Here is a 14,407-nt window from a genome sequence, read left to right as displayed (position 1 = left end):
GTTTATGTTATGCAAAGCTGAAGAAAACAGTGTATGCCAGGAAAATGCTGCTTCTGGAAGCTTATTAGAGGCAACACCAGTGATTGAAACAGGTTTTTGGACTAGTCTGAATAACTGTTTCTCCAAGAGCCATCAACCCAATTTAAAGATACTGTTGTCTGATCCAGTTAATAGCAGTCAGATCAGGTGACTGTTATTTCTTGCATATGAGTACTTTATAACTGCCACCCTGCAAATGGTTTTGCATTAATCCATTTCCAATTTCAACCTAAAATGGAAAAAACAATGTGCATGCATACCTTATTAGTAATCCATTCTCTGCCATACTGATAAACATTGTTTGCAGCAGAGTTGAGAGCTGTCTGGACAACCTTTGCTTCAGGTAGCCAACTGTTTAAACACAAATTTTAAAGAAAATATTATATCTAGAGTTGCAAAGCTAAGTGTACCTAAAAAGAAGCAAGGAGGAAATTTGTGAAATATCAAGAAAGTGTATAATACAATAGCTATCACAGAGACACACATTATCATATTATTACAGATATTTTATATGAGTCATGGTAATGGAATGGTGAGGGCCATTATATATTATAACCAATCATATATTATGAATGGCAAGAACTGCTGACTGGAATTACACCAGGGTGCACAATTATTTTTAGAATATCATCTATTTTTAATGGTAACTTTGATATATAGAAGTCCTGCATTTAGAAATGCAACCCATACCTGCAAGGAAGGGTTTATATAACCATTTAATTACTTGTCCTTTCCTAAACAGAAACAAAGTCTCCCTTTGATATAATAGGAATCACACAGGTGCCCCTGTCCCTCAGAACCTAGGCTTCAACAGCCAAGCCGTTAAAACCAGTAGCTGTGAAGCAGGATGGTAAATTATTTGTGAGCAATGAGGATCAACAGAATGCCTTCCATCTCATGCAAAGCAAGGGAGGAAGACATTCCATGGGATGAAAGGCATAGAGAAAAGTGTACTGATCCCTTGGAGTTACCAGGGCATTCACTGATTCCGCTAAAGCAGTGGTTCTCAACTCATGGGTCGCGACCCAATAAAAAAATAATAAAAATTTAAAAAAAGAAATTAAAACCAACCCTGCCGCCCTACCATCTGCCTGCAAATAAACACGTGCACATGGGGCATGCGTGTGTACTTAAAGGACGATTGTGCCATACAGGTTAGGTATCACTGCGAATGTGAAACTATTTTTGGGTCGCGACTTAATGACCAAGGACAAATGTGGGTCCTGAGGTTACACAGGTTGAGAACCACTGCGCTAAAGGATTCATGTACCCGAGAACAAACCTGCCTAGTTTGTTGTTGAACCTACAGGCCAGAAGGTCTATATTTAGCATCTTACACTTGTAACATAAGTCCTGGAATACCTCTGGGTGTTGGGACCACTCCCCTGCCTGCCTATTGTCTACATCTGGGATGTAAATGGCAAACAAGGTGGAAAAACAAAGTTATGCCCAGGACAGAAGCCAGTTTGCCTCCCCTGGCACCCAGAGACTTCTGGTTCCTCCTTGATGCGTGACGTATGTCACTGTCATTGTGTTGTTCAAATGAATCTGGATTGGATGACCTTTCAGCAGGATGGTCAAAAGCTGCAGAGACAGCCAAATTGACTGAAGTTCCAGGACGAAGATTCCTGACGAAGACTCATCCATCAATCAAGTCTCTTGCACCAACAGTGCAAAGTGCCCAAGACTCCTACCCAGCCTGACAGGCTGGCATTTGACATGAGGATCTTTCAGTAGATGGAAAGGAAGGACTCCACTGGCTGCAGAGCCAAAATACTGAGCTAAGAGGCCACGGACAACCTGGTCCTTGGTGGTAAATTAATCACTTTGTCCAGGGATTTGACTGGCTTGTCCCACTACAACAGAATGTTGCGTTGTAGAGGTCTGGAGTGAAACTGGACAAATGGAACTGCCCCGAAGGAGGCTACCATCAGGCCCAAAACTCTCATGCAAAAAGGGAGTGTCAGATGACTCTTAGGCTGGAGAGTTTGAATCTGAGATTGGAGAGTCTGAAGTTTCTTCTATGAAAATACACTCTGGTCTAACCTGTGTCCAGGACTATAACTAGAACTTTTGAAACAATGAGTTGGTTCCAGTGCTGATATCTGAAGGTTCAGGATTCATCCAAACTGCTGTAATTTCTGTAAAGTAAAAGCGGTGTTGCCCATGAGAGCCCATGCTGACTTTTACCTCAACAGGAGATTTAAGTATCCCACAATGGGAATGCCATGAGAGTACAGGAGAGCTAAAACTGAAGCCAGCACCTTGCTGAACACCCAAGGTGCAAACAAGAAGATGAAGAGCAGGGCCACGAACTAGCAGTGTAGGGGCCCCAAAGCAAAGTCTAAAAGCTAGAAACATACACGTACGTAACCTTGATGTAAAACAGAAGTCATAAAGCCTCCCTGGTTAAGGGAGGCGAGCACAGACCTGGTTAATTCAATGTGGAATTTCATTTTCAAAAGTTTGTAATTTAGTTTTGAACAGATTAAAGGTGCCAACAAACATGTGAGCAGGTCATAGAAACATTTGACACAATAGAAAAGCCATTTGGAAGTAGTAATAACAAACAAGAAGCAAAAGTGGTGTAGGTACGTGGAAGCAAAGTTTTGCATAGCTATTCCCTTCTGTTCCCTCTATGTTTTTAGGCATCTATCATACATGTGGAATATGTAAACTTGAAGTGACCAGTCATAAAGGAGCATGGATCATGCAGAACTTTAACTATTAAGCTGAGTATAATCAGAATCTGAGAGAGAGAAAAGGAAGCAAAGCAGGGGAGAGAGTGAAGTAAAAAGGGAAAGAAGTTGAAGCTGAGACTAGGGATGTCCTGATAATCGGGGCCAATACAGGGCATTTGTAGGAGTACTTGTATTCCTGAAAATGCCCAGATACTAAAGGCCAATATTGGGCCTTTACATTTTTCAGGAAGTTCCGTTGCCTGAGGTCCTGAGCGTGATGGGGTCCTATGGCAGGTGTCTTTGATAGTGCCTGTCCAGTTGCACATCGCCACCTCCTCCTCCTTCCCGGCGCCGGCACAGCACAGGACAGGACAGCCCCACACCCACCAACACAGCCCTGGAGCATGGCATGAGCCTGGACCCCACCTGTTCAGCCCTAGAGAGCATAGCAGCCACATGCAGAGTCCTGGAGAGCCTGGCACCCGCCCAGAGAGCCCTGGAGAGACCCACATGCACACCTGGTGAGACTTGCATGGCATCCCTGGTGAGACCTGCACCCAGCCCTGCCCAGACCCAAACGCAGCCCTGGGGAGATTGGCACGCATCCCTGGTGAGACCTGTATGCAGCCCTGGTGAGACCCAAAAGCAGCCCTGATAAGACCCAATTGCAGCCCTGGGGGGACACCAAACGCAGCCCAGGTGATATCTGCACGCAACCCTGGTGAGACACAAACACATCCCTGGTGAGACCCAAATGCAGCCCTGGGCGAGATCTGCATGCATCCCTGGTAAGACCCAAACGCAGCCCTGGTGCATGCTGCACACAACCCTGTATAATTGCTGTATAATCATGGATTGATGAAATCTCTATAGCCGGGTGCCATTCTCCATTGCTGTATAATCATTGATTATACAGCAATAGAGAATGGCACCCTAAAATGCCCAGATACTAAAGGCCAATATTGGGCCTTTACATTTTTCAGGAAGTTCCGTTGCCTGAGGTCCTGAGCGTGATGGGGTCCTATGGCAGGTGTCTTTGATAGTGCCTGTCCAGTTGCACATCGCCACCTCCTCCTCCTTCCCGGCGCCGGCACAGCACAGGACAGGACAGCCCCACACCCACCAACACAGCCCTGGAGCATGGCATGAGCCTGGACCCCACCTGTTCAGCCCTAGAGAGCATAGCAGCCACATGCAGAGTCCTGGAGAGCCTGGCACCCGCCCAGAGAGCCCTGGAGAGACCCACATGCACACCTGGTGAGACTTGCATGGCATCCCTGGTGAGACCTGCACCCAGCCCTGCCCAGACCCAAACGCAGCCCTGGGGAGATTGGCACGCATCCCTGGTGAGACCTGTATGCAGCCCTGGTGAGACCCAAAAGCAGCCCTGATAAGACCCAATTGCAGCCCTGGGGGGACACCAAACGCAGCCCAGGTGATATCTGCACGCAACCCTGGTGAGACACAAACACATCCCTGGTGAGACCCAAATGCAGCCCTGGGCGAGATCTGCATGCATCCCTGGTAAGACCCAAACGCAGCCCTGGTGCATGCTGCACACAACCCTGTATAATTGCTGTATAATCATGGATTGATGAAATCTCTATAGCCGGGTGCCATTCTCCATTGCTGTATAATCATTGATTATACAGCAATAGAGAATGGCACCCGGCTATAGAAGACTACAAATCTCAGCAATCCATGATTGCTGGTTGCCATTCTTCATTGCTGAATAATCATGGATTGCTGAGATTTTTAGTCCTCTATAGCTGGTTGCCATTCTCTATTGCTGAATAATCATGGATTGAGTTACACTTCTTTATAATTATAAAGAAACTGCCCTAAAATCATTAGTCTGTATTGTTTTAGAAAAAAATGTCAAATGTCCCTTTAAGAAAAAGTACTGCTAATTGGTATCGGCAAGTACATGAGGGAAAGTATTTTTATTTGGTCTTGAAAAAATGGTATCAGGACATCCCTAGCTGAGACCGAAAGGAGAAGAAAGAGTAAAGATGGGAAAGATTATGCGAACGATATAGGAACAATAGGGTTCAGAGAAGTGTTAAGCTCTCTGAGGAGAAAGAGTTGTTCCATGTGGAATTTCTGAGCTTGAATAAAGACAGAGTTTTGAGATGCCCCCTTTGGCCTTGGGAACGGTGGATGGAGTAAAATTCTTAAAACTGTTTTGCCACAGGAACTGGCGAATGACCCCCTTGTCCAGAAGACCTTAGAGGGCCAGATGAGACATAGGAAAGTTGAGAAAACAACCAGGGGGCAAGGAGCAATCAAGAGAGGAGTAGCCAGGTCCGAGCACGGGTCAAGGCAGACAGCAGAGTATTCAGGTCAATCCAGGTAAGCAAAAGGCAGGCAATGTCACAGGTAAGTTAGGTCTTTGAAATAAGTGGTTAATACATAAAAATGCCAGACTAATGCAACAGCCAGTTAGGAGAAGACCACAGAACTACAAGTGAAAGAATAGCGTGTCATGTGTGTAGAATTATAAGTAGCAGGTCAGCTGGAACGCTGATATATGAAACTGTAGTAAAAAAAACTTCAACCAAAAGGGCAGAGAACCCGTCTACAACACAAGGAGCTAAAGGCGACTCCAATAATGAAAAAAACTCTAGAAGCAACAGGATTCTAGACTGCAGATGTCAGCATGTCAGTAGGTGCTGCAAGCAGCCCCAGAGCCATTAGCAGAATCTTAGCTGGGGGCACCCATTACAGCGGGACTGTTTCCCCTTGTCTAGAATCAGAAATGTTGCCAAAGGTAGGCATTTAAAAGAAGTTCTGGACCTGTAAAGCGCCCTGCAGCTTTATTGTCTTTATTGAAGTAGAAATATGTTGAAGTGTACGAAAAAAAGGTGCTAGCAAAAATAAGATAGTGTTGCACACAGCAGATCGTAAGAAAAGATGTCCATCCTCATAGGACACACTACTAGGTAGAGGGGTTATCCTTGGTTGGCTTACAGTTTGTTTGCCACTGCCCCACCCTCCTGTAGATGGGAGTATAAACTGAAGACTTCCTGTGTCCCACAATGAATGAGAAAGAAAAGAAAATTGTACGAGACAGTAACTGAATGTTCAATTAGGGAACATTTGACTAACTACATTCAAATGTTTATAAAGCAACCTGGTTAGATTTGGTGAGCTGTAACAGGGGGTAACATTTGCTGCATAGCACTGGGTAAGAGATCACATATAGATATGTACAGTTGTGTTCAACAGTTTGCATGGAGAATTGGTAATATACAGTATGTACCATTTTTAAAGAAAACATGAGTGAGCAGGCAAAACACATTCATTTTATTTCTTATGAAATTCATATTCAACTGTAGGTCATAACAGAATGGCACAATCATAAAACAAAGATGGCAACAAATGAAAAAATGAAATGACCCCTGTTCAAAAGTCTGCATACTCTTAGTTCTTAATACTGCGTATTGCTCCTTTTAGCATCAATGACAGCATGCAGTCTTTTGTAATAATAAAACAAACAGTAGTAAGCGCACTACTCTGGTGGAGATTGGGAATATATTAAAAGACTAACTTAGTCTTTTGTAATAGTTGTCTATGAGGCCCCGAATTCTTGCAGGTGGTATAGCTGCCCATTCGTCTTGGCAAAATGCCTCTTGGTCATGCAAAGTCTTTGGTCGTCTTGCATAAACTGCACGTTTGAGATCTCCCCAGAATGGTTTGATGATAATAAGGTCAGGAGACTGTGATGGCCACTTCAGAACCTTCACCTTTCTCTGCTGTAACCACTGGAGGGTAAACTTGGCCTTGTGCTTAGGGTCATTGTCATGCTGGAAAGTCCAAGAGCTTCCCATGTGCAGCTTTCGTGCAGAATGCAAATTGTCTGCCAGTATTTACTGATAACATGCTGCATTCATCTTGCCAAAATTCCCACTGCCTTTAAAGCACACACCCCCCTCCCAAAAAACCCATCAGTAAGCCAACACCATGCTTCACAGTGGGGATGGTATTCTTGTCGCTTTAGGCCTTGTTGACCCATCTCCAAACATACCGCTTATGGTTGTGACAATAAAGCTCTATTTTGGTCTCGTCACTCCAAATTACAGTGTGCCAGAAGCTGTGAGGCGTGTCAAGGTGTTGTTGGGCATATTGCAACCAGGTTTGTTTTGTGGCACTGTCGCAGTAAAGGCTTTTTCCTGGCAACTCAACCATGCAGCTCATTTTGTTTCAAGTATTGTCGTATTGTGCCAGTCGTCTTTTTCCAGAGCAGCCTGTATTTCTCCTGAGGTTACCTGTGGGTTTTTCTTTGTATCCTGAACAATTCTTCTGGCAGTTGTGGCTGCACTCTTTCTTGGTCTACCTGACCTTGGCTTGGTATCAAGAGATCCCCGAATTTTCCACTTCTAAATAAGTGATTGAACAGTACTGACTAGCATTTTCAAGGTTTTGGATATCTTTTTATATCCTTTTCCATCTTTATAGAGTTCCATTACCTTGATGCGCAGGTCTTGAGACAGTTTTTTTTGGCTCCCCGTGGCTCAGTATCTAGCCTGCTCAGTGCATGCACCTGAAAGCTAACAAACTCATTGACTATTTACTAGGGATGCATCGATACCAGTACTAGTATTGGTGCCAATACCGAGTATTCTGGCGAGTACTCATACTCGCCCAAATGCTCCCGATGCATAACCCGATACTGGAACTTCCGGTATCAAGAAGCAGGGCGGCGAGTCATTACAAGATGCCCAGCTTCCTGATTGACCAATCAGGAAGCCGGGCGGTGTGTAATGACTCGCTGCCCGGCTTCCTGATTGGTCGGGACGCTGGGCAATCAGCAAGCCAGGCGGCAAGTCATTACCCGCGCCCCCAGCTTCCTGACTAGCCAATCAGCAAGCCAGGCGGCAAGTCATTACCCGTGCCCCCAGCTTCCTGACTGGCCAGAGTGCCGGCTCCATGCTTCCTTGTCACTTGGTGCTTCCCAGATCTAAGCATGCCAGATCTAAGATTCTTGGTCACAGTAAAACAAGATAGAACAGTTCTGGAGAAGATACACTGATGGATAATAAAGTTCTGATTTCGTCAGGAAGAAAACCTATAATTTTATGACCAGTACAGTGTAATATGTTATACAATAGGTAGCAATTCTTTCACATAAATTCTTTCACATGAGGCATTTTTTACTTAGCAAGATGAGCATGCTGGGTGGAAAATGTTCTCCAAATGACTTTCACCAGTTAATAAGTTAATTCACCTTATCAAGCAACTGAGATTTAACATACCAAGCAAATTCTCCACTAGCCAACTCTTCTGTTCTGACAACATGACTTGAAAGAAAAGTGCCAGCATGGGGGCTTTCAGTTACCTGCAAACAGGATCATTGGATCACAGAACCGGGACACCTTAATCACCTATACATAAATTATTTCTATGGACAAGGAGTCTGTTATGTGGTGTACTTAAAATTTGTTTAAAAAAAACTGTCACAGTTCTATTAAAAAAGAGTTATAACAGTCTATATAATCAGCTCAGTGTTCTTACTTTGCCCATTCTGGATGATTGGAGACAGTTTCATTGATCAGATTGCTGGTCACTCCAATAATATGAACACTTTCGTCATGAACCTATAAAGATTTAAAAGGAAAGCCTTTTTAGATTTTGCAGTGTATATATTCCCTTAAAGGCATATTGTTGTGATAACGTGAAAAGGATTGCATCAGATTTTTAAAAACTGGAACTGCCAAGGAAAGGGCAGTGTACTGTATAACTGGGTTGATAATTTAATAAAACGACTATACTGCAAATGGGGCTCAGAATTACGCAGTATCCTCTAAAATAAAATAGACATCTCAATGATATGCGAAAGTATGGGCACCTTTAAAAAAAAAAAAAAGTTGAATTAATCTAGTTAAAAAAGTAAAAACATTTTAAATGTATACTTTACCTTTGCTGTCAAAAGTAAGGCTAAAAGGAGAGTCCCAATAACGAGGAAAAATATTATGAATATGCTTATTATTTTGTCAAGTGTTTTCTCCAGCCAAATGATCATCTGTAAAAATTAAAATGAATATAAAACAAAATGTAATAAATGCATTTCAGAATAAATATTATTAAATTTGTACAAAATAAAGAACACACTATAATAAAATTATTTTTTGCACCCTGCTCATTCAACACAAACACGTGTACTCATTTTTTTTTACATGTTCACAGCATAGTATTTATGTCAGAGCAACAATGCTACAATTAGTGGATTAGATGGTAAACTGCAATCATTGTTATTTACTGTTGGAAAAGCAACAATTGTCTGTTAAATATAGAGATAACAGATTACATTCATATCTGCACAAGTATATTTCAAAGAGGAAATTACTCCAGATAAGCCTATCAATGTCATTCCATCTTCATCAAACCCCAAAGTATACCCTTAAAAGAGAGCACACGCACGCACACTAAAAACACCACCAGCCTGCAATCTTAAGGGAGAACTATGGGGTACGTGTTTTTCCCCATAGTTCTCCCAAGGGTCAAGGGAGGACACAAACTCAGTATACCGTGAGCTACTGCTTGAGGTATACTGAGACCGCCGCAGCCGGGACGGATCCCGACATTACTGTCAAGATCCACCTAGCTGCGGGATTGACAGCTGGCTCTGCTGACTATTAATAGTACCTATTAGGGATGCACAGATACCAGTTTTTCAGTATTGAATATGAGTACTAATATTCTTTTTCCGGTACTTGCCGATACCAGAAGTCCCATTAAGTAAGCTAGGTGGCATCTAATGACTCACCACACGGCTCCCCGATCAGCTGGGAAGCGGTCTCCATGCCATTTCATCACTAGGTGACAAGGAATCATGGAGCTGGCTTTCTGGCCAATTAGGAAGCCGAGAGGCGGGTAATGACTCGCAGCCTGGCTTCCTGATTGGTCAAGAAGCTGGCCAATCAAGAAGCCAGGCTGCGAGTCATTACACGGCACGAAGCATGAAGCCGCCTTTCTGGCCCAGGAATCAGAGTGCTGTGTAATGACTCGCAGCCCGGCTTCCTTTTATAACCTGTTCCCCTGAAGATATAATCAACTTATGAATATACATTTTTTCCACCCATTTCTTTAGTACATCCTACCACTTTTTTTTCTATATTCTTAAAAATGTTGTGCCATAGATCTAAATTTTCTTTGTGCCTGCTGGTCTGACAGTACACTGCCACATGAGTCAATTGATACTCCTCCTCTTTTCTTGTGCCACTGTCTCAGTTTTCCAAGTTGTTAAATTAGTTTAGAAATGTGAGCCTGCCTTTCTTGTTTAGGTCCCGTTCCACAGGCTTTTATTTTTCCCCTAATCACAGCTTTGTGAGCGTCCCAGAGAATCTCCTGCAACAACTCCTCTAAAGGAAGTCTGCAAGGTCAATCTCATATAACCGTCTACCCCTACATCATCTAAAATATTTTCATTCCGTCTCCAAGTCCATTCCCAGGAATGTGCCCCAGCAAATTTCAGGTAGATTGAAATAGTGATCTGTTGAATATCCACCGATAGCAACACATCCAAGCATTTATGGGCACATCAAGTCAATTCTAAAGAATAATAATAATAGTCTATACAGTATTTTTCCGAGGCATGAAGCTACCTCGAACAGTCCAACAACTTTACTCTTTGCAGAGATTTCCTAACGTGTTTCAAGGCTGCTGTGATATAAGACTTCCGTGAGAAGGTATCAAGGACTCTGGACTAAATCCCTCCCAGTAGTAATACACCTTTGGTAAGCTCCAGCAATTTGTGAAGGACCGTGTCCAGGAAGGTATGCAGATGTCCAACACCCTGTATGAAGGCCTTCTCTAAGAAATGAGAAGGTAACGACCTCTGAAAAAGAACTTCTAAGGCCACAATGTAACCCTTTGTGGTACTCAAGGCCAAACGCTAATTCAGACTGGAAAAAAGACAGGATTTGTCCCACAAAGTGTTTCCTAGAATGGAACTTCCTAGCCCCGTGACAAAGTAAGCCTATAAAGAGTTGTAGTAGACTTGGTGAGAAGTTGATTTCCTAGCTTTTAGGAGCCCAGGAGTGACCGAATCCAGAAGAAAGGAGGTGACCTAAAGCAACAAGATGGTTCGTTCGTCTATAAGGAGAGGATGGCATATTTGACAGCATGAAGCGAGGCGGGGTCAGGGAATGAAACTCTAGTGTCTAGTCCCTGGATACAAAGTTTTGGATCCAGGCAACATAATATCCTGGGACCAGATGGCTGGAATTGGTGTGGGGCCCTTTTATTGTGAAGAGGCTTGCTCCTGGACCTGGCAGATTTTTGGGACCAGGCTTTACAGTGGAACTGACACCAAAGTTTTGACTTGGCTCCAGAGGCCTGAGAGGAACGATTGGAACTCTTTTTTATTCCGGTAGCAGAAGGTTTTCCCTTCTGTCCACACTGTCCCCTGCCACTGGCTGCAAAAAAATGAGACACAGCCAAAGCATCTAAGGAAACCCCAAAGGGACTGAAGCACAACACCAAACTAAACCCTGGGTTGGGCAGAAAGCCTGACTTACCTTGCAGTTTGCAAGTTGATAAACCCTATCTAGATCTTCAGGGACAGATTTAATGAGATTATATTCATAGAGGTATATCAAAAAGTTTACTCTTTTATTATATTTCCTGCTTTCAATTAAATCATACATGTTGATCTACTAACAAAGCATATCCACAGGAACTTCCATTTTTAGGGTGAAACGTCTTACTCTGCTACAGTGTTGTCATCTCACAAAGACTGCATTCAATCGTGCCCACACAAAGTGGGCTGGCAAGTTTTGCCATAGTTACTGCAGTTAAACCGCTGCTTGAGTGTGCACATGTACAAAGGACGTTCATACATACTTCCGAATGTGCTAGCACAGGGAGAGAGACAACATAAAATGAAAGCAAAATGGTTTCTTTATAATGAAAAAATAATGTAGTCCCAATTTACTTACATTGCCCTACAAAACTAAGTAAACCTTTGTGGAAGTATTGCTTTCTCTAATACAGGAAATGTTTAATATATATACACAGGGCTTGAAAAATGTGATAGTGTCTCACCAGTCAGTCAAAAATTTCACCAGTCAGCATGACCGGACTATAGCCTTGCAATTTATGTTAAAAAAGTTTGGGGACAGATAGAGCTTTCTTTTGGAGGTATATAATCACCACAAGGGTATTTTTTTTTACTATATAATTAAAAAAGTACCATAAATGTAAAAAAAAACAAAAAAGTTTCCCTACAATATGTTATAAAACATTTATTCTTACCCATATTTTTAGTAAAACATAAAAGTCGGGGTCACGTCGGGTAAATAGACACCAAACATGTCAAGCCTTACAGGTCCTCTTTATGGAGACATCAGGGGTCTCCAAGACCCCTAATGTCACCTAGGGACCTCCAGAGAAGCTGATGAAGCAGAGATCGGCTTCATCAGCTTCTCTAGCTGGAGAGTGACACTGAATGCAGGAAGTGATGTAATATACATCACTTCCTGCATTCGGGGACTGAGAGGAGATCAAAGGGAGTTCGTACACTGAACTCCCTTTGATCTCCTGTCACAGAGCCGTGCCGGTCCTGGCCGCATCGGGCACAGCGGATCTCGGGGACCGGCAACGGCAGTGACAGCTTCTGATACAAGCGATTGAGACGCTCGATCGCTTGACTGTAAAGCTCCCGGCCGGCCGTGTAACTACAACAGCCGGCCGGGAAGCTGCTCGTCGGGCTCCACTGTCTGCTCGTCACAGACGAGTGGATTTTCGAGCCCTGTATATATATATATGTTAACATACATTAAGTCAGGTCTCACTGAAGTAACTATAGTTCACAATTAAAGCAAACAAATAGATGGCAGTTGACAAATAATTATAGGTTACAGCTACTAATGAGATTGTCAAACCAAAGTAGGACTTAAAATTACAGGTAAAAAGGTTAAAATTACATTATTTTAAAAACTATCTTATTTAAATACTTTTTTTTGCTGTTTAAGCACTGAAAATTCATTTGAAACTATTAAAAAGATCACCCTCAACAAAATGGTAATCCCAAATGTTAAAGGGGAATGCGAGACAAGACCTTTTTTTTTTTTAACAGAATGGGGAAAGCCTAGGATCTTTGTCAGGGTTGTTTGCTGTGTTCCCACTGTGGGATTCCACTATACTTATGATATTCCATGTCTGCACGCTACATAACTTCAGGGACAACTAAACTAATAGAGTGAAGTAGTAAAAAGGAGTTCTAATGCACAATTAAGCACATTAAGCATCAACTCAGAACTGAAACTAGTTTTAGGCAAACAAACTCATAAAATGCCCACACACAGATTTATTTTAGATTTCAACTATACCATAAACACAATTTAACTTTGTTGCTGTGTTAAACATGTAGCAAAGCACCATCTGCAAAATAAGATGTCTTCTAAAATCTGTTCTGCTGCCTATTCTACCGAACTCCCCATTCAAACTGGACATACGGTACTTCCAAGTGTGTTGGATACCTAGTCCCACTCTGCACATGGGCTGAAAATCTCGGCTTATACTCAAGTATATACGGTAATAGTGCTTCTGTCCTCATTTGTAATAGCACTTACCAGCTTTTCTACTATCACTTTCCATGGGTCATACAATTGAGTAGAGAGGCCAGTGGAGTAGGAAAAGTCATATTTAGATTTGAAATAAACTAAAAAAAAAGCTACTTTTTGTTTCAAAAGTGTAATTTTTTTTAAATTTTTGAACTCAGTGTTTTATAAGTAATTGGAAAAAGAGAAATGTCGAGTCAGTCGACAATGGCAAGTATTGGAGGTAGAGGTAAAAATGATGATTTGTACATAAAAGCTACCGTATTTTGCGCTCCATAAGGTGCACCGGACCATAAGACGCAGGGAGGTTCTGTGACAGGTTCTGTGACAGAAGCTGCAATTAGTGACCGCTGAGACAGGTGGTGCTATGATTACAGCGCCAGTCTCAGTGATCACACAGAACAGACGAAGTACGGACGTTCTTCGTCTGCTCTAGGGGCTCTATGGTGAGACTCGATCGCCGCCGCCGCTTGCTTTTAATACAAATGATCTGACTAGATCACATGTATTTAACGAGCAGCGTCTCCCACTGTACATTTACCTCTGCTTTATGAGGGCTAAATGTACAAAAAACTACTGCATGTCCCGGGCGTCGGGCGATAGGGATTCGCTCCATAAGACGCACACACATTTCCCCCCGCCTTTTGGGGGGGAAAAGTGGGTCTTATGGAGCGGAAAATACAGTATTTAGATCTTTCCTTCAAGGTTATGAGGATTTACACAAATCTGCGTCAGAGTAAGACATCAAGTCACAACAAATTTAATTAATTGATGGCGCTCCTTTCTTGTTCTATTATTTCTCTTCTTTAAAATATGTTTTGTCTTCCTTAAAAATGTTAATAAACTCTTATACTTTATCAAAAAATAATTAACTGTTAAACAAAAGGACAGCAGCTCATTTCAGACGACAAACAATTTAATAAACCATCAGTTTACCTGCTCATTTAGCCATTGCCACATCTTAATGTGGGGAGGAAAGTGAAAAGGCAAAAGGGAAAACGAGAACATGAGAAAAAAAGGGAGAGAAGACATCAGTACATTAGTGAAAATGCATATATACAGTGTGGAAAGAAAAAAAGGTTCAAACAAACAAAGAAAAAAACAAAAATAAAAAGGGGGGGGGGG

General features: G+C 42.5%; 1 protein-coding gene across 1 annotated transcript in view; it reads right to left on the bottom strand.

The window, feature by feature from the left end:
* LOC108799199 (transmembrane protein 245) overlaps positions 1-14,245 on the bottom strand; it is a 37,632-nt gene extending 23,387 nt beyond the window's left edge. The window contains exons 1-4 of the mRNA XM_018571030.1: positions 14,219-14,245; positions 8,638-8,742; positions 8,235-8,317; positions 300-390 (exon numbers count right to left, since the gene is read on the bottom strand). Coding sequence (XP_018426532.1) covers positions 300-390; positions 8,235-8,317; positions 8,638-8,742; positions 14,219-14,242 — 303 coding nt within the window. The 5' untranslated portion in view covers positions 14,243-14,245. The remainder of the gene's footprint in view (positions 1-299; positions 391-8,234; positions 8,318-8,637; positions 8,743-14,218) is intronic.
* Positions 14,246-14,407: the final 162 nt, after the last annotated feature.

Source organism: Nanorana parkeri, unplaced genomic scaffold, assembly GCF_000935625.1.
Source record: "Nanorana parkeri isolate BGI_ZX_2015 unplaced genomic scaffold, ASM93562v1 scaffold1655, whole genome shotgun sequence".
In the NCBI taxonomy this organism is placed as follows: Eukaryota; Metazoa; Chordata; class Amphibia; order Anura; family Dicroglossidae; genus Nanorana; species Nanorana parkeri.
This window is presented reverse-complemented; position numbering and strand designations above follow the sequence as displayed.